We start from the raw sequence: 25632 nt of genomic DNA, 5'->3' as shown, positions 1-25632 counted from the left end.
CATTCATGAGTGAAGCAAGGTATCTGAAAAATTATTGTCATACTTCATGAAGATCAGTGCTTGATCTTAAAACAGTAATTTATGTCTTTTATTCCATTCCAGCTTGCGACACCCCACTTTCCTAGGAAGTATACTGATTTGACCCTGAAAAAGAATCACATTTTAGCAGATAATATTAGTTTGGGGGTGTTACCTGGGGATCTATAGGGCTCCCCTGCCATGCTGGGCATCAGGACATCTGGGGACAGGAACTGTGGTTGGGGAGGGTAGAGTTTAGGATCAAGGAGAAATACAGGAGGATCATGGATGACAGGGAGGGAAGAGGAGCTGGAACAATGGTGCCCGGTTTCCAAAGTCTTTTTCCTCACGTTTGATGAATCCTTATAATGAGACAAGACAAAAACACAAAGATGAGGGTTAACACGGCAGGATGTGGTTGGATAAACACAGTGAGGCAAGCAGGAGGGAATGGAAGGAACCAGAGTACAACACACCTCTAGAGAGGGACTCACATCACTGCACACGTTACCTGATGGCCTTTCCAGGAAACCCCTAAGATGCTCACCTTCTACCACTCTCCTCGCAGCCTCTACCTTCCTAGGTCCACCGTCTGGGTCTTTAGCAAACACTTTAATGCTAACTGTACAATTAAAGAGACTAAAACAGAACCTTAGAAACAGGAGCTGAGAGCTGAAGACGCTGATCTGTGCACAGCTCTCATCAGTGGTGCTCAGCAGACTGCTCTGAGTTTAAAGCCAGTCTGGGCTATACAAGCAACACCATATCTCAAAAACAGAAAAGAAAAAAGGAAAGAAACTACAAGCATGAACCAAATAGGGGTTGTGGGTTTAGTTCAATTGTAGAGTAGGCCCTAGGTTTAATCCCTCTACCCCAAAAGCTAAAGGAGACGGACAGGAAAAGAGACAGGAGGAGGTGCAGGTATGTGTTTAAGCAGACTAAGAGGCACCAAACTACCTGCTGAGACAGAGGTGGACTCTGCTCTGCCCTGACAGCTCAGCCCACAGCTGTCTCTTCTGAAGGTCACACAGGACCCTACTCCCAGGTGCTTATGTTCTGCCGTGACTCCACGTTTGTGGTAAAGACCCAGAAATATTTCAAATATTATCAAAAACACTGAAACATTCAAAATTGAATAACATTTTCCAAAAGCCTCCTCTTGGTACCACATTTTTCTGAGTTACTCAGACATAAATATTGGTTTTGGCCTTAACTTCCTATTTCCCATTCACTATGGTCAAAGAGACATTTCTACATATGGATTTCATATTTAAATTTGCCTGGAGCATTGCAGAAGCCTTAATCTGATCTTCCCATTTCCTGTTTGCTCAATTATATCATAAGGTCCCAAGTGACACCACAGCTGATCTTTCTCACTTAATCCTGTATTGTCTCTGTGTTCTTCACACACACTTTTTTCTGATTTGCTTATTACTATTATTATTACTATTACTATTATTATTTTGGAGACAGCATATTGTTATGTGACGCAGGCTGGCTCAAACTTAAAATACTGCAGCTTTCAGGGCTGGAGAGACGGCTCAGTGGTTAGGAGCACTGGCTGCTCTTCCCAGCACCCACATGGCAACTCACAGATGTCTGTGACTCCAGGACCTAAGTTCGTTTGTTTTTGTCTCTCTCTCTTTTTTTTTTTTTTTTTTTTTGGAGACAGGGTCTCTCTGTGTAACCCTGGCTGTCCTGGGACTGCTCTGTAGACCAGTCTGGCCTCCAACTCACAGATCCCCTGCCTCTGTCTCTGGACTGCTGGGAGTTACGTTGTGCAGTGCTGCCACCACCCAGGCACTGAACAGCTTTCCAACCAAAGCAAAGCCTCCAGCCACAGCCTCATGAGTGTCAATACTGTAGACAAGCGTCCCTCAGCAGGTCATTCTTAATGTCTCGCAAACACCAGCTCATCCTATCTCACACCAGGAGTTCTGTGTCATGGCCCTAAACTTCCGATCACTGGGATCGTGGATCAGATGTTGATTCCTCTGACCACCACTTACTGTCCTAACTAGAAGCAACCCTAGAGAAATGCACCATCATTGACGACTGCCTTCCTTCCTGCAGTAGAATACATTTAACTTCAGTATCCCTAACATCTGAAACAATGCAAATACTTAGTAAATAGTGTACTAATCTATACAACTGTCTAAAGTACTTAATCAATAATACATTAGCTCTTGCCACCTTGCCTGTACTGTCTTAAGCCTTTTCAGAAAAAGAACCACCTTAAATATGAGACTCTTCATAAGTACGTGCTGACCCATTTCCTATCCTTTTCCTTCTTTTCAGGGGCAAGGAATCCCAATCCAATTCTCTACTTCTAAGCCGTATGTTTCATATCCAGACCTAACCGGCTATTTCCAGTAGTACATAATATACCAAAATTTAAGTGTATTTAATTCTCCCAAATGTAATTACCAACCCACAATATCATTCTTCTTTCCTCTTTCCCCTGTGTGCCGACAGGCAGGCAGGCAGACAGGCACCACGTCTTGCCTTTACTTCCTGACTCTCCGATATATGTCCTTCTCTCTATGCTCTGCAAGGCCTATGTGACCTACAGAACTCTGTGACCGTGACCTGACTCCTGCTTATGGTCCTTCCTCCCACTGTCAGCCTGCCATGGCTTCTCTTCATCACTCTCAGCCTTCTCACACCAGCGCCTGGGGACTCACTGTTCCTTTCCCTGGTAGTTCACCGTCTAGGACGGTCTCATAGCAGCTAGGATTTAATCACACTATAAAACTGTTTGTGTGTGTACTGTCTCTGCAGGAGACTAGATGCTCCATGAAACCAGACTAGACCAGTCATTCAGCACACTGAACCAGCATCAGAAACGGCGTCAGGTAGGCACCGGTTTACAGGGTAGCTCCATCAATAAATAACTGCACGATGCAATGGATAGATGCCAGCTCTCCTGGGAAAACAACATTTCAATTAAATGCACGGAACTATGTTAGGACAAATGCTCTGCCAGAGAATCTACCTTTTCCCAAAGAAGATGAAGAGGAGAAGGAAATGTTGAGGAGGAAGAAAAGACTAAAAACTGGAGAAAAACAGGAGAGAAAGAAAATGAGAAGGAAGAGGAAATGTCCACATAGGAAGTTACACTCAGTAACCCTAGAGTTCTTTTTGGGAGGGAAACTGGATGGAGATATATGTCCTTTTGAACCTTTTAATTGTACCATGTATTTAATTTATAACCCATTTTAAAGGGTTTAGTGTATATAATTGGGTGATGGAAGGGTTTCCTGGCACATGAGGTCCTGGGTCAGTCCTGGTTCTGCAAAGGTAAAGCTTGGTATTGTGGTGCGCGCCTCTCATCTCAGCACTCTGAGGCAGAGGCTGGCAGTTCTCCGTGGAGTCCTGCCTGGTCTACAGAGTGAGTTCTACTAGGGAGAGTACATGAGACCCTGTAAATAATAAAAATAACAACAATAACAAAGCAAACAAAATAAGACCTGTTTTTACATTTTTATCCAACTAATCTGGTAGACAAGTTTCAAAGCAGGGTGCTTCATATTCTCACCTTTACACTAGTGAAAATTCAACCTGTTTTAGCAAAGTATATAACATTCTCAGAAGAGTGACTACCTATAAGCTTAGCCAACAATACACTATTTCGTCTGTTGACTGAGCTCCTCTCCTTGGGTGCAGTTGTGACAGCAATCACTCCTGACAGACGGAAGGTAAAGACAGGATAGCACCATCAATTCAAGAGCAGAATGGTCTACAGAGCGACTCAGAGAACTGCCAGGAATATGGACACAGTTAAACCTTGTCTCAGATCTCAAGGCTTCCATAACTCTTGTTATGGTTTGAAAATAAAGTTGCCGACAATTTGAAAACTTGATCCCTGTCGATCCAGTCCCTGAGCAGTGACTGATCGTCAGGGTGCTAGCTTTACTGGAGGTTTGTTCATTCATGAACACACTAGTAACTGGACTACTAGAGGGTCTGTAACTGGAGACAACAAATCACACACTGTGCCTTTGAAAGGCATGCTGCCTGCTACCCTTCTCGTCACTGTTCCTCTGCTTCATGGCTGCCCTGGGACAAACAACTCGTCTTCAAACACGCAGATACACACAGCCAGATGCAAAACATCAGACTTGTGGTTTTCCCCCAGGCCCTGTGCTCGGGGATACGGGAAACTGGCTACAAGTCACAATTAACAAGTAGTTCAATTGCAAAGGTGGTAGGTCACCAGGTAACAACCTCATCCCACTCCAGCCTCTTTGCATGCCCTCTCTAGCACAGCACCTGAGTAGTCCAGCACCTTAGCACTAGAAGCCGATACCTGAGAGACAGGCACTGTACTCGGTTCATAAAGAATGCGCTCCATTTCTGCTGTTGGAGTCTTTGAAAGATCAAGACCAGGGGCTGAGTGCAGTCTCCTCCCCATGCCATCTGCAGAACCTAAGGAGGAAAACAGAAACAAGTTGAAGCCATCTCTCCTCTAGAATCTGAGCCTGGAAGAACAAACGTGGAGTTCTCTCATTAAGTAATTAAAATGCATCTCTGAATTCAGTGGAGAAGTATGCTCCTTGAATCTATAAATACCAAATTTCACCATATAGATAAATTCCTATTGGCCACAAAAATCAAAACTACTGAAGACATTTTCAGGAAAGGAGCTGTCAGGACAGCCAGCTGAATATGTCACCCATCAACATTTCTCCTTTAGGAATAGAATGAGCTTTGTGTTCAGAATCAGGCCCAGTACTTGTAATCTGTAAAGGAAACTATCTGACACAGTGACCTGCTCTAACAGAGTGTGGGAAGAAAGGAAATGGTATCTCCAGTTTGGTTCAGAATTTAAACGATCATAACTATTGTAAATCAAACTTTCTTTGATGTAATAGGGAAATGAGTTCCAGAGGCTTGAGATGGCGTTTAACCAGAATTGAAACTTAAGTCTTTCAATGTTAAGCACAGTATTTTCTTAGCTTCTGATGCTCTCCCATTCTCTCTCTGAGCAGGATCACTTCAGGAATATTTAGCATGTGTAATATTGTTATCCCACTTACTCCTAGCTTTTCCCAATCACTTAAGTTATAATCAACCATCAATACTGCTTTAAACTGGATATATGAACTCCCCCACAAGGGGTATCCCCAATCCAACTAATTATGTCATGAAAATGTGCCTACCCTTGACCTACATTTGGGGGGGGGGAGGTATGGATGGATGGATATGATACTTTGATATGTGTACAGAGAGAGAGAGAGAGAGAGAGAGAGCGTGCTAAGTATACTGTCGATGTCAGTGCTTGGATTAGTTATTTTAAAAATTCCTGTTACTTAATGCATTGATTCTCATAATCATACTGATTCATCTGAGAGCTTTAAAAGTTATACCTATATAGTTTAGTGGTATAACACTTGACTAACATACATGAAGCATTGGGGGCTCAAGCCTTAGTAGGTAGAAAGGGGGAATAGACACGTAAACATGTAAAACACCAACTTCTTGGTGTTTGCTTTGTTTTTTGGAGACAGGGTTTCTCTGTATAGCCCTGGCTGTCCTGGAACTTGCTCTATAGACTAGGCTGGCTTTGAACTTGGAGATCTACCCGTCTTAGCCTCTGAATGCTGGGATTAAAGGTGTGTACCACCACTGACTGGCAGGAATTTTTACTTTAAAAAGCTGTCCAACAAATAAATAATTTAAAAATGTAGGCTGCTGTAATGGCATACAGCTGCAATCTCAGTACTTGTTAGGTGGAGGGAGAAGGATAAAGAAGTTCAAATTGTTTTTTAATAAATGGCTTAGAAATTAAGAGCACTGAAGACCTAGGTTTAATTCTCATCACCAACTCATTAATTCATAGCCATCTATAACTTCTGTTCTAGGGAACATGGCTCTCGCTTCTGCCCTCCACAGGTGCTGCACACATGTAGGACACAGACACACGTGCTGACTGCTGCAGGTTGTCCACTGAACACTGCCCCCATGCTGAGACGCACACATGTACACACATACTAAATGAATGTTTCATTTGTTTTGTCTTCTGTATTGTTTAATTATTTTAAGTGTATACATGTTACATACATACGTCTGTGTACCACTTGCATGCAGTAGCCACAAAAGCCAAAAGAGGGCATTGAATCTCCTGAACTGAAGTTACAGACGGTTGTGAGTTGCCATGTGGTATTAGGAATTGAACCTGTGAGGGCACCCAGTGCTCTAAGCCATTAGGCCATCTCTCCAGTCCCATATAACATCCTTTCTTGATTTTATTTTTCTATGATCTTGGTGACTGAACCCAGCCTCATGCATGCTAAGGCTAATGCCCCACCACTGATGCACACCTAGAGGTCAACAATGTCCTTTGATCACAAACAGTTTTAACTTCGATATAGCGTGGTTTATCTTTTTCCATCTATTGACTGTTTTCTTGGTGCCACATCTAAGAAATTGTTGTCAAATCCAAAGTCTTTGTTTTTCCCTTTTTTTTTTTTTTTTTGAGCTGGGGACCGAACCCAGGGCCTTACACTTGCTAGGCAAGCGCTCTACCACTGAGCTAAATCCCCAACCCCGATTTTTATAATTTTTACCTCTTAAATCTTTAGACTGAACAAACTCAAGTCACTTTGTAATTTTTTTATGGATATGAGTGTTTTGCCTGTATGTATATCTGTGTACCACATGTGTGTCTGGTGCCTGCAGAGAACAGAATAATGCATCAGATTCCCTACATCTGGAGTTACATGTGGCTGGAAGCCACCTTGTGGGTGCTGGAAATTGAACCTGGGTCCTCTCAAGGAACATTCAATGATTTTAACCACTGAGCCACCTCTCAATCCACACTAAATGTATGTTTAAAAAGAAACAATGTACTCCTAACATGTGCTGTGAAAGACACAAGAAGTGCACATGAGCAAAGCCTCTTTCAGTCTGTCAGCTTGCACAGCACGGCACGGCCTGAGCACCGGAAGTGCTAACTACAGCAACCAGCTCTTGTGTATCTACAGGCCGCTTAAACTGTCAAAGCACCGACTTGTAAGCAATGCATCGTACAGTTCTGTTAAAGAACTACAATGTGACTAGGCCCATTTTAGTGTATAATAATAATAATAATCTTATGAAAAAATTAAAGTATAGTGAGGAAGGAAACGTAGTGTGGAGGTGTTATGGCCACAGCAAAACGGGCCTTTTGTTGATGAAGTGCCAAGTTAATCACCATGGAAACTGGTACTAGACACCTCAGGGTTAATTATAGCATTCATCTTTACTCTTTTTTAATGTATTAAATTTTTTCTTTTCTTGCTTTTTGAATTGTAAGCGTGGCTGACTTGAAACTCACTATGTACACTGGACTGGCCTGGAACATACAAGGATCTGTCTCCCTCTGCTTCCAAGTGCTGAGATTACTTACCCCACCACATCTGGCCTGAAATTTCCTTAACAAACGCTACTTTCAATGTTTTAGTTCAACAACATGGATAAAATTATTTCTATGCAACTTGAAAGTACTAGAAAATTTAAAATATAGAAGAAAAACCGAGTTTATATAATTCTTCAGGAACTAATATGTAATAACCAGTGAGGTCATTTATCACTGAATATTTTGTTCATATGAAATGTCCAGGGGGAACAGTGTACACAGGAAACATTTGTGTGTATTTGGAGTAAGGAGAGGGAGGAGAGACAAGGGATAGGGCTGCTGCTGGAGCAGAGCTCTGTGGAAAGTGACAAAAACACTTTAAACTGGCTGTGGTGGGCGGCTAAGAGCACTGGCTGCTCTCATAGAAGACCTAGGTTTGATTCCCAGCACCACATGGTGGCTCACAACCATCTGGGACTCCAGTTCCATCCAGGGGATCCCATGTCCTGTCCTGGTCTGCAGGTACAAGGAATGCACATGGTGTACAGATATAACCAATAAAGTTAAAATAAAACTGGTGTGGTAGTTAGGATAGCATTTGCCTTGAGTTCCAGTACCCTACGAAACTGAGGCTAGAGGATCACCATGCATTTAAGGTAAGCTTGGGCTACATAATGAGTTCAATACCACGGTGAGACAGTCTCCAAACTGAGCCATCCCTCTAAACCTCCTCCTACCTTTATGTAGATCATGTGAGCTGAATTCAAGTCTAAGACTTGTGCAGAAAATGCTTTACCCACTAAACCACCTCCTCAGCATGATACTGTTATTTGTAAACGTTTAGTTTGAACTTAATGTTTGCATATCTTTTTCTCACATTAGAAGAAAGCATAGTGAAGTATATATTCCAGCTTCTCCTCATTCATGAAAATCTCCCTTTTAGCCTGTCTCGTATGCCTAAAGAGTACTTAGTAAATGCTATTATAAAGTCCACACTAGAATGCATATCAGAAATATCTTAATATGAACTCTTGAATCTACTTAATATCAAAGAAACATACGCAACAGTTCCTGGAAGAACCAGGGAGGGTCTTGATATTGCTAGCTTGGGAAAATTGCAAAATGCCATAGTGACGTGGTTTAGTGTAGCTATCCTTGTTGCAAGATGAACCTGAAGTCTGATTCTTGGATTAGTTTAACATCTAAAACACAGAAAAAGAAGACTCTTCTCAGACTTCCCCGTATTGTGTAACTCACTCTCAAAATCCTGTGAAGCAGTTCTTTGCACTATATTCTGGAGAACCCACCAGCCAATACTTACGTAGTCATTTCCTTACAAGGAGGGAATTGCTCTCCCAATGATTATTCTGACCCGATTTCAATTCTGACCATGAAAAAGAATGCCTAGCCCTTGTCCTGAAGATCCTATGAGGAAAGCCAGAGGTTTCATTGCCTCTTGGTAAGCTAGCCATACCATACAGACCACTGCCCCACTCTGATCTTGTTCTCTGGCTTTCAGTTTTTATATGACCCCACCACTGGTTAGTTTTACCTGTTAGGCTAAGTGGCTGCCAGGCCACATCCTGTGACCTCCAATCAGAATAGCCAGTATGAGAGGAGGCCTGGAGACTGGCTTGGTAGAGAGACTCCAGTTCAGACGTCTCCTGCTCTGTGTCTTGGTTCCAGTGTGGATGCAAAAGGATAGGATTTCTTTCTGGATAGGTTACACATGTACGGGAATCATGGGAGGAGGACTTGACTCCTAGCCCAGGAGCCCTGTGTTTAACTTGAGAATCACAGAGCCTTGTGACATTTACCCAAGAATCCAAAGGCAAAGAAGTCCCCAAGCTGACACTACTGCCCAGCTCCGTGGGCCTAGTATCTGTCACTTGGGGTAGCTTTCCTTGGTATATGTCTGCCTCGGCCAGTCTGGGCTGTCTTCTCCTCGAGGCTTCACCATTAGGAAGCCCAGAGTCAATGGAAACAGAAGGATGCCCTGCAGGTTCTTCCCAGCAGGGCTGTCTTTCCCTGCCATCTGGAGAAGGGGGCTGGTTTACCCAACGACAGTGTTCTTTTTCTGGACCCTGGGATAATGGAAGCATAAAGTCAGAAGGAGAAGAGCTCTTCCTTAGACCATTTGGCAAACTTCGATCCTGGGAACCTATAACATCTCTCGTGGAAGTATTCCGAATCTTCTGGAACTGCTCTGCCAATGAGCGGACAAGGCCTTTTGTACTGGGGAACTCTGGCCTATAGGGCTCCTCACTGCCTCTGACCACTTTTGAAGCCAATGAAGTTTGGAGACTTTGGGCTTGGAGATGTTGGTTAAGTTTCTGCATGGGGTCAGCAGCATGAAGCACAGGTGAAGCAGCAGCAGACATTATAGGGTGGCAGGCACCGTAGGGGGGAACAGCAGGCTGAGCTGATGGACTTGAAGGACTGTTTAGGCTATGCATAACTCTCTCAGAAGTAGCTCCTCCTGCTGAATGTGACCAAGGCATCCCCATGGATATGTCAACAGGAGTCTTCCTTCCTTCCAACAGCTGATCTTGAGTTGTGTCTCTTCCTTCTTGGGGTGGGAATTTGCTACAACAGCTGTTGTCCTCCCTGTGACCTTGGAGCCTATCTTCAAGGGCATCAAAGGGCAGGCATTCATGTTGAGAATTCATCTCAGTTCTACCTGTTGCTTTAGGTAAATCCTGCCTGTGAAATGCAGAGTGGTTGACGATATCCACCTCAAAAGACTTCAGGAGCTTCAAGGCAGACGTCCCAGGAGGACTGTGCTGAGAGACAGACTGAGCAGGTGACGGTGAGACGAGGGATGAGTGTGGCTCAGGGCAGGAAGCAGGTGAGTGGAAGAAAGGGGAAGTGGCGCCGAGCTCTGAATCCTTGCAGGGTTCCAGCTGTGTCTGCTGGCTTAGCAGTACTTGGAGCGGGACAGACTGTTCACTGAAACAGATGGAAAGAACCAGTCACACATCGGTGCCTTGACTAACAATAAACCTTCCAAAAAGGACAATTCATTCCGCTCTGCTTCTAACTATTCACAGATATGATGAACAGAATAAGAAAGACAAACACAAACAAAGCCAACAGTTTACAGGTTCACAAAAGAAAAGAATGAAGTATCACCAAATCTGTATGTGTGTTATTAAGTCCAGTGTTGGCCAACATTCTTTACTACTTGCAATATCCCATTCCAATCACATTGTACTGGACAATTTAAAAAGATGCAAATTGCCAGGAAATGGTGGCACACTCATTTAGTCCCAGTACCCGGGAGGCAGAGGCAGGTGGATCTCTGAGTTTGAGGCTAACCTGGTCTTCAGAGCAAGTTCCAAGATAGCCAGTGCTACACAGAGAAACCCTGTCTCAAAGAACAAACAAACAAAAGATAAAAATTGCCTCTTCCACAAAAGGGAAAGTCTAAAAGCCACTCACACTGTACAACAAGTGTCCCGGATGCTGTACAAGGGGATGCTGACACTCTAGGAGCCTATGGGACAGCTCAGTCAACAAACAAAGAACTACTACTGAACACGCGGTGACTTAGATTCCTGGTACACAGACATCAACTCTCACTGCACTCTGCACTCAGATGTCTCCTCACAGTGATGGAACAGGGCTCTGCTAACACTGAGGCATCAGATACACTGCATTTGCTTAATTCTTACTGTTTTATATTTATTACAAAGAAAAATGCACCCTTACAGGGAACTTCAACCTTTCCAACTTTAGAGTTTCAGATAAGGATTAAGAAACTGGCAATCTATAACCGGAGTGCTTCAAACTCCAACTCTTTTAAGTATGGGCTCAATGCTGAAATAAGTTTGGGGCCTGAAGCGTCTCGGGCTTCAGCTTTCAGGGCTAAGGGTGCCCAACCCATCTATGAGTGTTCCAAAATCTGAAAGAAGAAAAAAAAGAAATCTGAGCTGGGTATGGCAGAGCAAACCTCTAATCCTGGCATTCAGGAACCAAAGACAGGAAGACTATAGTAACTTAAGAGACCTATACAGTCTACCTTGCAAGTCCCAGGTCAGCTAAGCAACCCTATCTCAAAAAATAAAGAGAAAAAGACAGAGGGAAGGAAGTGGAATGGAGGAAGGGAAGGGGGAGAGACAGAAAGACAGACACAGAGAAAACAGAAAGAGAAAGGCAGAGACAGACAGATAAGAGAGACAGACAGACAGTGACTTAGTTCTGGTCTCAAGACATTTTAGATAAGGAATACTCAAACTGTATATCACAAATGTTGGTGGGTTTAATCACCCAGTCACTCTTGTAACATGAATGTGATACTTTTTTTTAAAGATTTATTTATTTTATGTACGTGCACTGTACACACACTGTCATTGTCTTAAGACACACCAGAAGAGGGCATCGGATCCTATTACAGATGGTTATGAGCCACTATGTGGTTGCTGGGAATTGAACTCAGGACCTCTGGAAGAGCAGTCAGTGTTCTTAACCACTGAGTCACCTCTCTAGCCCATGAATGTGATACTTTAATCAAATGTGGCCTAGCTATGTAGTTCAATTGATAGAGTGCTGGCCCAACATGCAGGATGCCTTGGGTTCAACCTGAGTAGTGTTAAACAGGCCTATAATACTAGCACGCCAGAGGCAAAAGAAAGATCAGGTATTCCAGAGCCTAGTAAGCCTAGGCTATAAGAGACTGCTTCTCAAAGGTAGGAAAAGGGGAGGGAAGAGAGGAAGGAAGGAAGAAGGGAGGGAGGAAGGAGGGAGGGAAAGACGAGGGAAGAAGGGAGAAACTACTATCTCATCACGTAATTATAAAGAAATAAAACTTGGCTCTGATCTGAACCCAGGTAAATGTTCAAAAATTTTAACAAACATAATGGAGCTGACGGTTAGAAGACAAACAATAGAGGCAGAGAATGTGTAGCTTCCTGGTACAATGCTTGCCTAGTAGTATATTCAAGTTCCTGGGTTTTATTCCCAGCAACACATACATTTACACGCACACACAGAAAAGTGTTCTGCTTTTACTATAGTTATACCCCAAAAATGTGGGAACTACCCCAGTACCTCTTGGGACTCTCTCCTTGTCCTGACCTTAGAGAAGCAAACAAAGAAAATCTGTGTGTCTCTTCCTATAGTTTAATCAAAGCAAGAAAAACTGGTTATTTTCTCTGTGATGGGAAACATTGAAATCCCAAATCAAATGCTTACTACAGGGGGCTGGAAAGATGGCTCAGTGGTTAAGAGCACTGACTGCTCTTCCAGAGGTCCTGAGTTCAATTCCCAAGAACCACATGGTGGCTCGCAACCATCTGTAATGAGATCTTCTGGTGCCCTCTTCTGGTGTGTCTGAAGACAGCTATGTGTGTACTCACATATATAAAACAAATAAATCTTTTAAAAAAAAAGCTTACTACAACAACATGAGAGGTATTCCATGTATAGGAACATAATAAATACAGATATAACATTCTTGTTGCTACACAAATCCAGGAATTTTGGGTAGCTTGTTATTTTGTACTTTTTTGCATCTTTCTAGGAATTATTGAGAAAAGGACCATCTGTGCAATGAGCTTCTGTATGTCTGACCTTAGAGAAGAAAACCTTAGTGGTATAGCTTTCTATGATCCCGGGTAGTGAAGAAGGCAAGAGGTCTTGCTATGGAGACCCATGGTCACTTCCTCCCCGTGTCCATAAGCTACTTTGGTTCTCAAGCACTACCTGGTCGGCTGAGGGAGGCCGCCCCCCTGTGATGGGAGAGAGGCTGAGGGCTGCACCGGCTGCTGCGATGGTGGCTGCTGCTGCATGCGATCTTGCAGGCTTCGAGCTTTTCGAATACTGATTTGCAACTTCTTATCGACTAGGGCTCTGCTGTGCGTGCTAGAGCTGGCATCATGCAGGGTAAGTCTTAGTTTAGCTAAAATGCAAAAGAAAATATAGCAGAAACAACACAAAATACAAACAAAAATAAAAGAACAAAAACTAAACTAAAACCAAGCAAAGATAGGCAGTAAAACAAAATTCGCAGCAGGAATGCAAGGCATAGACTACACATGCGCTGTTGAGCACAGAACCAGCTCTGGCTCCAGGAAACGTTCATGAAGCCACACAGGCCAAACAAGTTAATTAAAACTGAAACAAACAAAACACTAAAGGAAAGAAAACAAACTTAAGAGGAGCCAGGAAGGTAAACCAGCACGGGGAGGCTGCCCCCCATCTTCTCCCTGACCTGTCTGACTCCGGTCCCCACGCTCTGCTCCCAACTCCCCCTTTCTGATGGCCAGTGGCAAAAGTAAGGTCCAAACTGAACCTGTCTTTACAGAGCACAGCTTCATGGGGCCACACTTGAGTCGGGTACCAATTCTTAGCCTTGCCCCTTGCTGTTTCAGTGTTTCAGTATGGTACTGCATACCAGAAAGGCAGGGGAGGAACAAAAAAAAAAAAGAGTAGTACAATGAAAAGTTACTGCCTAGGGAGACAGAGGCAGTCTCTTCAGTTTGTCTACTCATTAGCCGGTGACTAGAGAGAGCGCAGGCTACCTCGGAGCTGCTCTGACTAGAGAGAGCGCAGGCTACCTCGGAGCTGCTCTGACTAGAGAGAGCGCAGGAGCTGACTTTATTTGGGTTAGAGTCCATCTGTAGTTCCCTGTTGAGGCTGTTCCTGTAAACGTCCACAGACCACAGTGACACCACCAGGGACATTTTGAAATCTCAAGGGGAAAGAGAGCTAACTGGCCTCCACTTGAGAACTCAAGAGACATTAAAAACTGTCCCTGTGGCCATCTGCCTGACAACACTGTCCCTACTGCGGAGTTAGTGAGGATGCGCCACAGCCATAGCGGTTGAGTTACTTACAGATAGCTTCGTTACAGAGAGCCAGAGCGGCAGCACAGTCTCCCTCTTGCTCCAGATGCAGCGACTCTTCAAATACTGAATTTGCCTCTTGCAAGGACCTTTCAAAGCCGTCACTCCTCCCTGAAAGGGCCAGCACTTTCATTTTTATTATAATTAATTCCAACTTGTCCTATGAACTGTTTCTTTTCTTTGGGACACACAGCCTTGCTGTTAGCTTCTGGTCTACTTTTTACCTGCCTGCCCATTGCTATTTATTAGCCTTTAGAACAACTAAGGCACCCATTTTTGCCTTACCTGAGATCTAACCAAGGCCGGAAAAGGCAAGGGGGAGGAGTGGAGGTGGGGGAACCATATGAGTACCATACTACTATTCCAACTCTAATATCTGTTCGGAGAACAAAGTATTGTCCAAAAGGACTCTCGTGCCTAGAACTGAACTTCCTCCACGAAATACCAGGACACTCCTTGTCACTTCCTGCTGTGACCACAGTGTGGCTTACTATTCTGTGGAGTCGCCCTCGCTGCTTCTCACAGCGAGCTTCAATTCCCTCTTCACCACCAGTCTGTCAGTACACCTCTGGGCCTTGAGATTATCTACAGTTTCTACTTCAATAACTCTACCATAGCACTGAACTGCATTTGTTGTTACATAAACTGATCTTTCTTTAGCAATGAAAAGTTTTTACTTTTATCATGCCTCACTCACCGAAAGTATCCATCTCTAAAAAGCCACCTCTCATATAACAACATAGGATATTTCTCCCAACTCCCACAGTGCATGTGGGGCAAAGGAGCTACAAAAGAACAGTGACAGACGAAAGGACTAAGAAGTACAGTAAAGACACTTTCATGAAGGACTGTCAGATGTCCTTGCCTCCTAGTCATCTCTAACCATAAACTGGGAGGAAGTCATATGTTACTTCACCTACGATTGGAATTGACATTGAGCCTTCACATGGTCACAGGGGCTGGAAGAATGAAATGTCAGGCCAGTTACGACGGCACATGCCTGTTATCCCCAGTGCTCTAGAGGCGGAGGCAGGAGGATCCCTGATCTACACAGCAAGTTAGAAGCCAGATAGTTCATGGTTACATAATGAGATCATATCTCAAAATATCAAAACAACGGAAAAGAAATAAAATGAGATGAGCTGGGATTAAACGTCTGAGTCATTTGTCTTCGTGTCACCAGTGCCCTATCTGCAGCTTCCATACATGGACATGGTAAGAAAGGCTCCATCAGAACTTAACTAATTCAATTCCTACAGCATTGAGCTTCTAGAAAGCAAAAAGACAGTAGAAAGTCGGTTGGTTCTGAAAACCTTGGCAGTCACTTTCTATCCCATCTCTACATCTCTACATCTCTCATTTCCCCCAGGCCTAGACCCGAAGCTCTTTCATTATGATTGGAATCAACTGGGTCTAAACATCGTTACAATTAGAGGTGGTAGCTTGGGGGAAAAGAAGGGCCAGGCATGGAGGCACACATATAATCGCAGCACTTCAGAGGCCCAGGCATGTCAGAGTTCTCAAGACCTAGCAAACTACAGCCACTGAGCCAGTGCAACGGATTTAGCCTTCTGTAGTCATCTGCAGTCTCCGCACCCCAGGCTGGGCTCTTACGCTCATCAATACCGGATAATGAAACACGATGAACAGGACTCCTATTCAACTCTACTGGATGGTGGAACTAAGAGAGGAAGAAAAGGACAAGGACAGGGATGGTAAGATTCCCCTTTCAGTAGAAAGGTAACTGTAAACTAAGGAACGGTGGCACATGTTGTCGTCTCAGCACTTGCAAGAAGAATGGCCACACATGTGACAATGTCCTGATCTACAAGGAGAGCTCTCTGGGCCAGCCGAGGCCCAAGAGTGATGAAACCTGGTCTCAAAAAAAAAAAAAGGGGGGGGGGGGGATGAGAAGGTAGCTGAGGTGATAAAGCATTTGTCTTGCAAGCATGAGAACCTGAGTTTCATTCCCAACACACACTGAATAAAGTCAGGCAGGAGTGTGCATTTGCAATCCGCGCACTGGGGAGGCAGAGGTAGTCTACTCAGGCAGGTTCCAGAATAAAGAATATATCCCAGAGGACTAAGAAAAAAAGGTAGACAATATCCAAGGTTGTCCTCTGGCTTCCACATGCACTCAAAAACATACATGTGCACTGTGCACATACAAACACATAAACACAGAACTATATAAAATTGAAACATCAAACTGTTAGGACTTGAGTTCAAAATCAAAAACTGATTACTGAATATAGAAACAGCTAAGAAGAATTGAAATTTTAAAGCCTTCTTCTTTTTGGTTTTGTTTGTTTATTTTGTTTTGTTTTGTTTGTGAGACAAAGTTTCTCTTCCCTAGCTATCCTGGAACTGGTTCTGTAGACCAAACTAACCTTGAACTCAGGGATCTTGCCTTTTTGCCTTTGCCTTTTTGCCTTTGCCTTTTTGCCTTTGCCTTTTTGCCTTTGCGCCTTTGCCTTTGCGCCTTTGCCTTTGCCTTTGCCTTTGCCTTTGCGCCTTTGCCCCTTTGCGCCTTTGCGCCTTTGCGCCTTTGCGCCTTTGCGCCTTTGCCTTTGCCTTGCCTCCTATGTGCTGGAACTAAAGGTGTGTGCCACCACACCAGGCTTTAAAACCCATTTTGAAACAAGCACAACAAATAACATGAGAAATAGAAGACAAAATTGTACTTAGTCAAAAGAAAGTAGAGGGCGGGTAACTGGCTCAGGTGTAGAGACCATGGCAAGGGTGAGGCCCTGAGTTCAATCCCCAATATCACAAAAAGAAAAGAAAGACAAGAAAAGACAAGACCACAGTAAGATTAGAAGAAAAGCTGTCCCAAATTGAGACTACTTAGTCCAAACGGCTGCTTTAAGTGTGCAAAGAACTGAGGAAAAGCAGCTAGTCCAAGGGTAGTAAATCCTAGACTTCATGCTGTGTGATCAGCAGATTCCGAGTAATAAGAGCAATGAATTCATTTTAGAGAAAGAAAAAAATCAGGTAAATGTTTCAAAGCCTGTATAAAGAAGATCACCTCAAGCTGCTAACTCCTGTTTGAAGACGAGTCTCTTGCAGTGTGATAGCCTAAAGCCGAGTTGTTTCTGTCTTTGGTTGGGGTAAGTAACCAACATGGGGCAGTTGGGAACGTTTAAGTCCATGCATTTTATCTAAGATCTAGGAGCGAGCTGTCATGGGATCAAAAGTTAATCATGGATGGGTGTGGTGGTAGAGAGCTACCTTCCTAGTTACCTGGGAGGCGAAGGCAGGAAGACAGGAGTACAAGGCCTCCCTGGGTAACAAAGGGAGAACCCCATTTGGAAAACAACCCCAATCCTAAAACCAAAACGAAAACAAAACTAGCCAATCACGACCTGGGCTACCCTTCAGCCGCGAGCCCGCCTGGCGCACTCCCTGCCTCAGGCTCCGGCTCCATCTCCATCAGGAGGCGGCCAGCAGAGGGCATCAGATGCCCTAGGACTGGAGCTGCAGATGGTTGTGGGCCACTATGTGGGTGCTGGGAATCGAACCTGAACTTCTCTAGAAGATCAGCCGTGCTCTCAACCACTAAGACATCTCTCCAGCCGATAACCTTCAGGCTTTTAGTGGATGTTCCTAGTAGTGTTCTCTCCAATCAATCAGTTTCTCAATTCCAAACTTAGCTCTTATTACAGTGGTTGAACTGAGATAAAATCAAATATTGCTAAACCGTGGATTTCCAAGTGTGGGTGTTATGTTTTGCCTTTTCTCTCTGTCCCCATTACCTACAACCAAATTCTCACAATTACCCTGATTCTGTAGTTCATCCAAGTCCATGTATCGGCTAGGATGGGGATTAAAGCCTTTAGCAGCCTCTAATTCCTTCTCCCGTTTCTTTCGAAGTTCCTGTTCCTGGGCCCGCCTGGCCACTTCTTCCTGAAGTTCATCCAACTCACTTTTAGAGGTGATCTCCCCATCTGAGATAGAAGAAAGATAAATTACAACCCTTCCACAATCAAGCTGAATTATCTGTCTAGTTTATGGTCACAATGCCATTTTTCCTTTGGAACTCTTGCTTTCCAGCTGTGTTTTGGATGTTCCTTCTTTATTAGGTTTAGAGAGAATACAGGCTATGAATAATGATGATGTTGACAACATACATATTTTCGACATCTCATGAATGGTAACAGTGTAACTCCTAATAAAGTATTTTCAATATACTAGGAACAACTTTAAAAGCATTTTTTACATACATTTTTTCCTTTATTTCTCTCAAGTGATAAGGTAAAGGGGACACGGGTTATCCTTTTTAGAAGAAAATGAAACTGAGACACAGAAAGGTAACACAATGGCAAATGGTAGAGCTGACGTCAGTCAAGTATGTCAAACTGAGCTGGGACTGTTGGCACAAGCCCGTGATCCCAGCTGTTGCAGATGGTGGTGGAAGAGGGTAAAAGCCCAAGGCCTACATGGTTCCTAGAATAAATTCAAAGCCAACCTAGATCTCTTCGTGAGACCTTGGCTCAGAAAGTATCTGATGTGGTACTAATACCTGTGAAGCTAGCACTAGGGACACTGAAACAAAGGAACTGCCCTGAGTTCAAGGCCTGCCTGAGCTATAACATTAGTTTCAGGCCAGTACAGACTACACAGAGAGAGCCTGTCTCAGAACCAAATCAATAGCAGAAAGGATGCAGGAATAGAGCTCAGTGACAGAACACTTGCTTAACATATTTGTTCCCCAAACTCCTAGGTTCAATTCCTGGTACTAAAAAAAAAAAAAAAAAAAAAAAAAATTAGTCGGTTTTCTTTCTCTTCATTTCCACCATCTGTTTAAATCAATTTGTAAAATATCCACAGTGAGGACTTGATGAATCTAAATAGATTGAGAATTATATACATGATAAATCAAGTAAAAGTGTGAGGGATAAAATAGTATGCATAGTGTGACTTCAATGTTAATAGTTTTATATAATATATATGTATATATATATAATATATGTATGTATATGGTGCTAACACTGACTCATTCAGTCTCAGGAAGTAAAAGTCAGCTATTGAATTGTTGGCACAAATTTCTTTCTATAGCTCAGTTTCTTTCTCTTTTGGTTTGGGGGGGCACATGCACAAGCACATGAGGACACACACACTTCTTCATGTGTGGACACTGTGCATATGTGACTAAAAGAGTTGTCACCATTTGCCAAATATCTTTTTCCTATCAGAAGATTCTATTCTGTCCACCTGACCCAGAAGCGAGGACTAACAGGGCAAACAATGAGACGCAATTTTTATTATCCTGAAAAGGTGCCACCTTTCTGAAGAAAATAGTAGTCATCCACATTCACAAGTTTTTAAAGTAATAGTACTGTACATAAAATAAATTAAAATGTGAACAGGACAGTATATAATTTTATAGGAGCTGGCATCTCTCTGCCTAGCAAGTGTCAGTACACACACCTAAGTAAGTTCATGCCTTCAGTTTTACACACACACACACACACACACACACACACACACACATGCGCACACACACACAACATACATATATGCACACACGCGCACATGCACATTCACACACAAACACACACTACACACATGCAGTGCATGAGCACCCCACACACACACACAACATACATACACACACACGCACACACTACATACATACACACTACATACATACACACACACTACATACATACACGCACACACGCGCACATGCACACTCACACACTACACACATACACACATGCACGCGTGCGCACACACACACACACACACACACACACACACACACACAAACACCATGGCTTGCCCAAATGTCTTAACAAAAATTTGTTAAAGAATTTTGTGGAAATGAGCAGGAAATAGAGTGCACGATGGTAAAAATGGTTTCATTCATTAGAAGCATAAGTTCTAGGGCTTTCTTTCATATAGGCAACCTCTTGAGAAATGAATTCCTCAGTGATTTCTGTTGTGAGCTGTGATACAACAGAGACATATCACGTTACAACCCAATATCAGTCCTTCCTCTCCTCTCAGTACCTGCCTCACACGAATCCTCCCCACATTTCACCTTCCCCTTCTCTTTGGAGAAGAGGAAGCACCCTCTAGGAGTACCCCCCACTAATAAATACAACACCTCCTATACCCCACACATCAAGTCACTGCAGGACAAGGCACCTCCTGGGAATAAAAGGAGAAGATTCCCAGCTCCAAGGCCCAGAAATCATCTTCAACAAACTCATAGAAGAAAATTTCCCTAACCTAAAGAAAGAGACCTAAAAAGGTACAAGAAGCTTACAGAACACCAAACAGATTAGATTAGAAATGAAAATCCCCTGCCACATAATAATTAAAACACAAAATATACAGAACAAAGAAAGAGTTATAAAAGCAGCAAGGGAAAAAAGGTCAAGTAGCATATAAAAGCAGACCCATAAGAATTATATGCGATTTCTCATCTGAGACTCTGAAAGGGCCTGGGCAGAGGTCTTGAAGACCCTAAGATATCAGCCTAGAATACTATACCCAGTAAAACTCTCAGTCACCACCAATGAAGAAACCAAGTTCCCACTTTTCTATTACTGCTCCTGCATACACCTTTCCACCTAACTCTACGGACCATTCGTAACTATCAATCTACTGGTAAATGAGACTATGACATAGAGGCAAGGGTGGGCAAACCTGAATTGCTAATTCATATTTTGCCCACACATCTGTGTTGTATCACAGCTCACAACAGAAATCACGGAGGAATTCACTTCTCAAGAGGTTGCCAATACGAAGGAAAGCCCGAGAACTTATGCTTCTAAAGAATGAAACCATTTTACCACCGTGCACTATATTTCTGTTCCTCCTCATTTCCACAAAATTCTTTAACAAATTTTTGTTAAAACATTCAGGCAAGTCATGGAAAATAAAAACTAGAGAAACTGAGAGGAAGAAGCTGAAAAGCTGGGCTGGAGAGATGGCTCAGTGGTTAAGAGCACCCAACTGCTCTTCCAGAGGTCCTGAGTTCAATTCCCAGCAACCACATGGTGGCTCACAGCCATCTGTAAAGAGATCCGATGCCCTCTTCTGGTGTGTCTGAAGACAGCTACAGTGTGTACTTATATATAATAAATATAATATATAAATATATAAATAATAAAATATAATATATATATAAATATAATAAAAATAAATATTAGGGGTTGGGGATTTGGCTCAGTGGTAGAGCGCTTGCCTCGTGAGCGCAAGGCCCTGGGTTCAGTCCCCAGCTCCGAAAAAAAGAAAAGAAAAAAAAAGAAAAAAAGAAGAAGCTGAAAAGCCTCCACACTTAGACTTGGGATGGCTGTGCTTGGATGGTATGTGTACTCACTGGTAGGTGTGGGTCAAACTTGACTACTACCCCTAGTATATCCACTTTGCTTTTTGAGACATGTTCTCTCAGCAGGACCTGGGACTTGCTGATTCAACTTTGGCTGGACTACACAGTGAGCTCCATGGATATGTCTCCCCAGCATGCTGGGAACTGAACTCAGGTCTTCATAGTGTTTAACAAGCACTAACTAGGGCTGGAGAGATGGCTCAGTGGTTAAGAGCACTGACTGCTCTTCCAGAGGTCCTGAGTTCAATTCCCAGCAACCACATGGTGGCTCACAACCATCTGTAATGGGATCCGATGCCCTCTTCTGGTGTATCTGAAGACAACTACAGTGTACTTGTATATGATAAATAAACTAAACAAACAAACAAACAAAAAAAAAAAACAAGCACTAACTGTTCTCTAGCATACACATTACATTTTAAAGGAATTCTCAAACAACTATCTACTAGTTGAAGTATGCTCAATAAAGTTGATTCCCAAATAGACCTGGTGGTCAAATCCAGCTCCCCAAATCCTGTTTACCTGAGAAAGGTTGGGTCTCTGTCCAGCCAGTCACGGGTGCTGTGGAGTCCACTTCCAGGATGCTACTGCTGTGAGACTTTGGGATATGACGCCAAGAAGGAACAAACCCAACAGCTCTCTTTGTGCTTTGATCCCTTTAAAAGAGAATCCAAAGTATAAAAAATTTCAAGCAGTGGCTTCTAACAACATTCCTAAGACTAAAATCCAAAATAGAAAGCAAACATCGGGGCTGGGGATTTAGCTCAGTGGTAGAGCGCTTACCTAGGAAGCACAAGGCCCTGGGTTCGGTCCCCAGCTCCGAAAAAAAGAACCAAAAAAAAAAAAAAAAAAAAAAGAAAGCAAACATCATAAAAGTGTGAGAACCAAGGATCATGGATCAAAACCATAACACAGCCACTCCTGAGGCTGAGGCAGAGAAATAAACATAGGAATACCAGGCTTAAGCATCAAGAAGTTGATCAAGAATTCCTCTCAGCCCTGGGTTCGGTCCCCAGCTCCGAAAAAAATAAAAAATTTAAAAATTTAAAAAAAAAAATTCCTCTTTTGGGGGGAGGGAGGTAGGAGAGCCAACTTCTGTAATATACATTGCATTGATTGGTAAATTCTCTATTTATGCTCGTTAAAGACTCTGGGGAGGAATATGATAGAGAATGCCCTGAATCCCAGCACACAGGTGGATATCTGTGAGTTTAAGGACAGCCTGGTCCATAAGGTGAATTCCAGGCCAACTAAAACTATAGAGAGAAATTCTGTCTCAAAAAACAAAAGGAAGGCAGGCAGGCAGGCAGGCAGGCAGGCAGGAAGGAAGGAAGGAAGGAAGGAAGGAAGGGGAAGGAAGGAAGGAAGGGGAAGGAGAAACAAGAGAAGAAAGAACATTGTGGGGGTGAGGAGGGCCTATCTAGTCTCCGTGAAGTTCCCTGTCCTAGGCAGACAGGCTCACTAACTCTACAGCTAACAGAAAGAAAAATAGCAAGCTGCTATGAGAGTCAAAAACATTGTGTCCTTAGACTGCTAGGATGGCTCAGTAGTCAAAGGTGCTTGCCACATGGCCTTGACCTGAGGTCAAACCAAGGAACTCAAGTGGTAGGAGAAAAAGGACTTCCATAAGTTGTCCTCTGAGATTCATATTTTCTCTCTCTCTCTCTCTCTCTCTCTCTCTCTCTCTCTCTCTCTCTCTCATTTAAAATATAATTTCACTAAAACCAAACAAATCAAAATAAAATACTGTATCCTTAAGAACAGTTACTAAGTAGCAGACAAGGCTATTATTGCTTATACCACAATGTACAAATGCCTACAATAGAAAAAGTAAATAAAAGGTCACCCACAGAAAGGTCAGAAGAGAACCCTCTACCTGGACTCTCTCAGCGGGAGCTTCAGCTGGCTGCTAGGCTTCTCCAGCCAACTTCTGCTGGAGGATTGGAAGCCCCAGTTTGATGGCATTATTTATTTGCTGTTATTTTCTCTTTTACTTGGAAGCCTCAGCCAAGGAATGCTCTGCTCTCTGCTCTCTGCTCTCTGCTCTCTGCTCTCTCTGCTCTGCTCTCTGCTCTGCTCTCTGCTCTCTGCTCTGCTCTCTGCTCTCTGCTCTGCTCTCTGCTCTCTGCTCTGCTCTCTGCTCTCTGTGCTCTGCTCTCTGCTCTCTGTGCTCTGCTCTCTGCGCTCTGCTCTCTGCTCTGCTCTCTGCTCTCTGCTCTCTGCTCTGCTCTCTGCTCTGCTCTCTGCTCTGCTCTCTGCTCTCTGTGCTCTGCTCTCTGTGCTCTGCTCTCTGCTCTGCTCTCTCTGCTCTGCTCTCTGCTCTCTGCTCTGCTCTCTGCTCTCTGTGCTCTGCTCTCTGCTCTGCTCTCTGCTCTCTGTGCTCTGCTCTCTGCTCTGCTCTCTGCTCTCTGCTCTGCTCTCTGCTCTGCTCTCTGCTCTGCTCGCTGCTCTCGGCTCTGCTCGCTGCTCTCTGCTCTGCTCTGCTCTGCTCTCTGCTCTGCTCTCTGTGCTCTGCTCTCTGCTCTCTGCTCTGCTCTCTGCTCTGCTCTCTGCTCTCTGTGCTCTGCTCTCTGCTCTCTGCTCTGCTCTCTGCTCTCTGTGCTCTCTGTGCTCTCTCTGCTCTGCTCAGGGTTCTCTCAGGAATTCACACTGGCTACTTCAAGTGCCATCCACTGTCAATCTCTGCTGAGTGTCTATGAGCTGCAGATTGATGATGGTATCTCTTGCTTGTGTTATCAACTGAGGTACTCTAGTCATCTCTGAATGTCTTATTACATCAGATTTTATTATGTCTTACTGCATATTTGCTGCCCCCTGTTCATTCTTTTATCTTTTGCTTGCTTACTTAATAAACTCACTCATTCTGCTATAGCTACTTTTTAAAATCTTACTTCCTTGACATCTTGTGCATCAATAGTATCTGGAATCTAGTAAACATTCAAAATCTATGGCCTGAACTGATATCATACATATTCTCACAGGTATTATCTTCCTCTTTGTCACGGAAGTCGTTTATTTTGAAGGACAAGACTGGGAATCTTACCATGCTAACAAGTACTTTACCCACTGAGCTAGACTCAAGCCCAACTTATTAAACCTTTGTAACATTTTCTCAGGTATAAAACTGAACAGGGCCCAGTAGTCAGGCAAGAACAGTGCAGAAGAATAAGGAGATGCCAACATCCTGGCAGAAGATATAATCACTCTTTTCGAAACAGCTAGAAGGGTAAGAATTCTGCTTCTATAGCAACTCAATAAAAACAATGCACCGAGAGGAAAACGCAGCCTTTAAGCACAGCATAATGAGCTCTGCCAAGCTGCGGTTATTACTGCCTAAGATTATGATTATCAATGCTTTCATAATCTGCTCCCCAGGAATCCAAAACCAAGACAGAAAAGGTTACAGGTTAGATGTCTTCTCTAATGTAATTCACTAACTCATTTTTCTATTGAAACAATTTATTTTCTAAACAATTATTTTTTTATTTATGTATATGAGTGTGTGCTATCTAACCTGGGTTCTGAGACTCAAATCTGAGTCCTGTGCGAAAGCAACAAGTGCTTTTAACTCCTAAGTAATCTCCTCAGCCCCTCCTAAACTAGTTTTGAAATAAATATGCACTATTATAAATATTCACAAGGGGCTGGGGATTTAGCTCAGTGGTAGAGCGCTTACCTAGGAAGCGCAAGGCCCTGGGTTCGGTCCCCAGCTCCGAAAAAAAAAAGAACCAAAAAAAAAAAAATATTCACAATATGTACAGTAGGGCACTCCTGTCGTTTCAGCACTCTAGAAATGAGGCTAGAGAGTCAGCTTAAATTTAAGGTCAATCTGGGCTACAAAATTAATTCACGGTCAGCCCTGTAAGCGTTCTCTGTACTATTCCAACTTTACTCTGTTGTGTTTAAGTGTGTACTAAACAACTACGACTGCACAGCTAATGCTTGCAATAAAAAACCACTGCCTTTACCCCTCCTCCCAACAGAGGGTGCTGCTGCCATAGGAAAGCTGGTAGAGAATGTGAAACCTCTCTCTTCACTGGCACACCCAGAGCTCAAAGTTCCAAGGAGGTAGCTCACGCTGCTTCAAA

General features: G+C 43.4%; 1 protein-coding gene across 30 annotated transcripts in view; it reads right to left on the bottom strand.

Moving 5' to 3' along the window:
* Usp54 (ubiquitin specific peptidase 54) overlaps nt 1-25632 on the bottom strand; it is a 100923-nt gene that overhangs the window by 2729 nt on the left and 72562 nt on the right. For 25 of the 30 annotated variants that reach the window (XM_063274518.1, XM_063274535.1, XM_063274515.1 and 22 more), the window contains 7 exons: nt 22067-22200; nt 17982-18149; nt 14194-14313; nt 13061-13256; nt 8910-10306; nt 4328-4446; nt 194-380 (listed from right to left, as the gene is read on the bottom strand). In XM_063274518.1, coding sequence (XP_063130588.1) covers nt 194-380; nt 4328-4446; nt 8910-10306; nt 13061-13256; nt 14194-14313; nt 17982-18149; nt 22067-22200 — 2321 coding nt within the window. Of the gene's footprint in view, nt 1-193; nt 381-4327; nt 4447-5619; nt 10307-13060; nt 13257-14193; nt 14314-17981; nt 18150-22066; nt 22201-22327; nt 25625-25632 lie in introns of those variants that run through there. The other 5 variants (XM_063274539.1, XM_063274540.1, XM_063274541.1 and 2 more) reach the window with 4 other exon arrangements.

This window comes from Rattus norvegicus, chromosome 15 (assembly GCF_036323735.1).
Source record: "Rattus norvegicus strain BN/NHsdMcwi chromosome 15, GRCr8, whole genome shotgun sequence".
NCBI classification, from domain to species: domain Eukaryota; kingdom Metazoa; phylum Chordata; class Mammalia; order Rodentia; family Muridae; genus Rattus; species Rattus norvegicus.
Note: the sequence above shows the minus strand (reverse complement) of the source record. Positions and strands in the feature narration are given on the sequence as shown.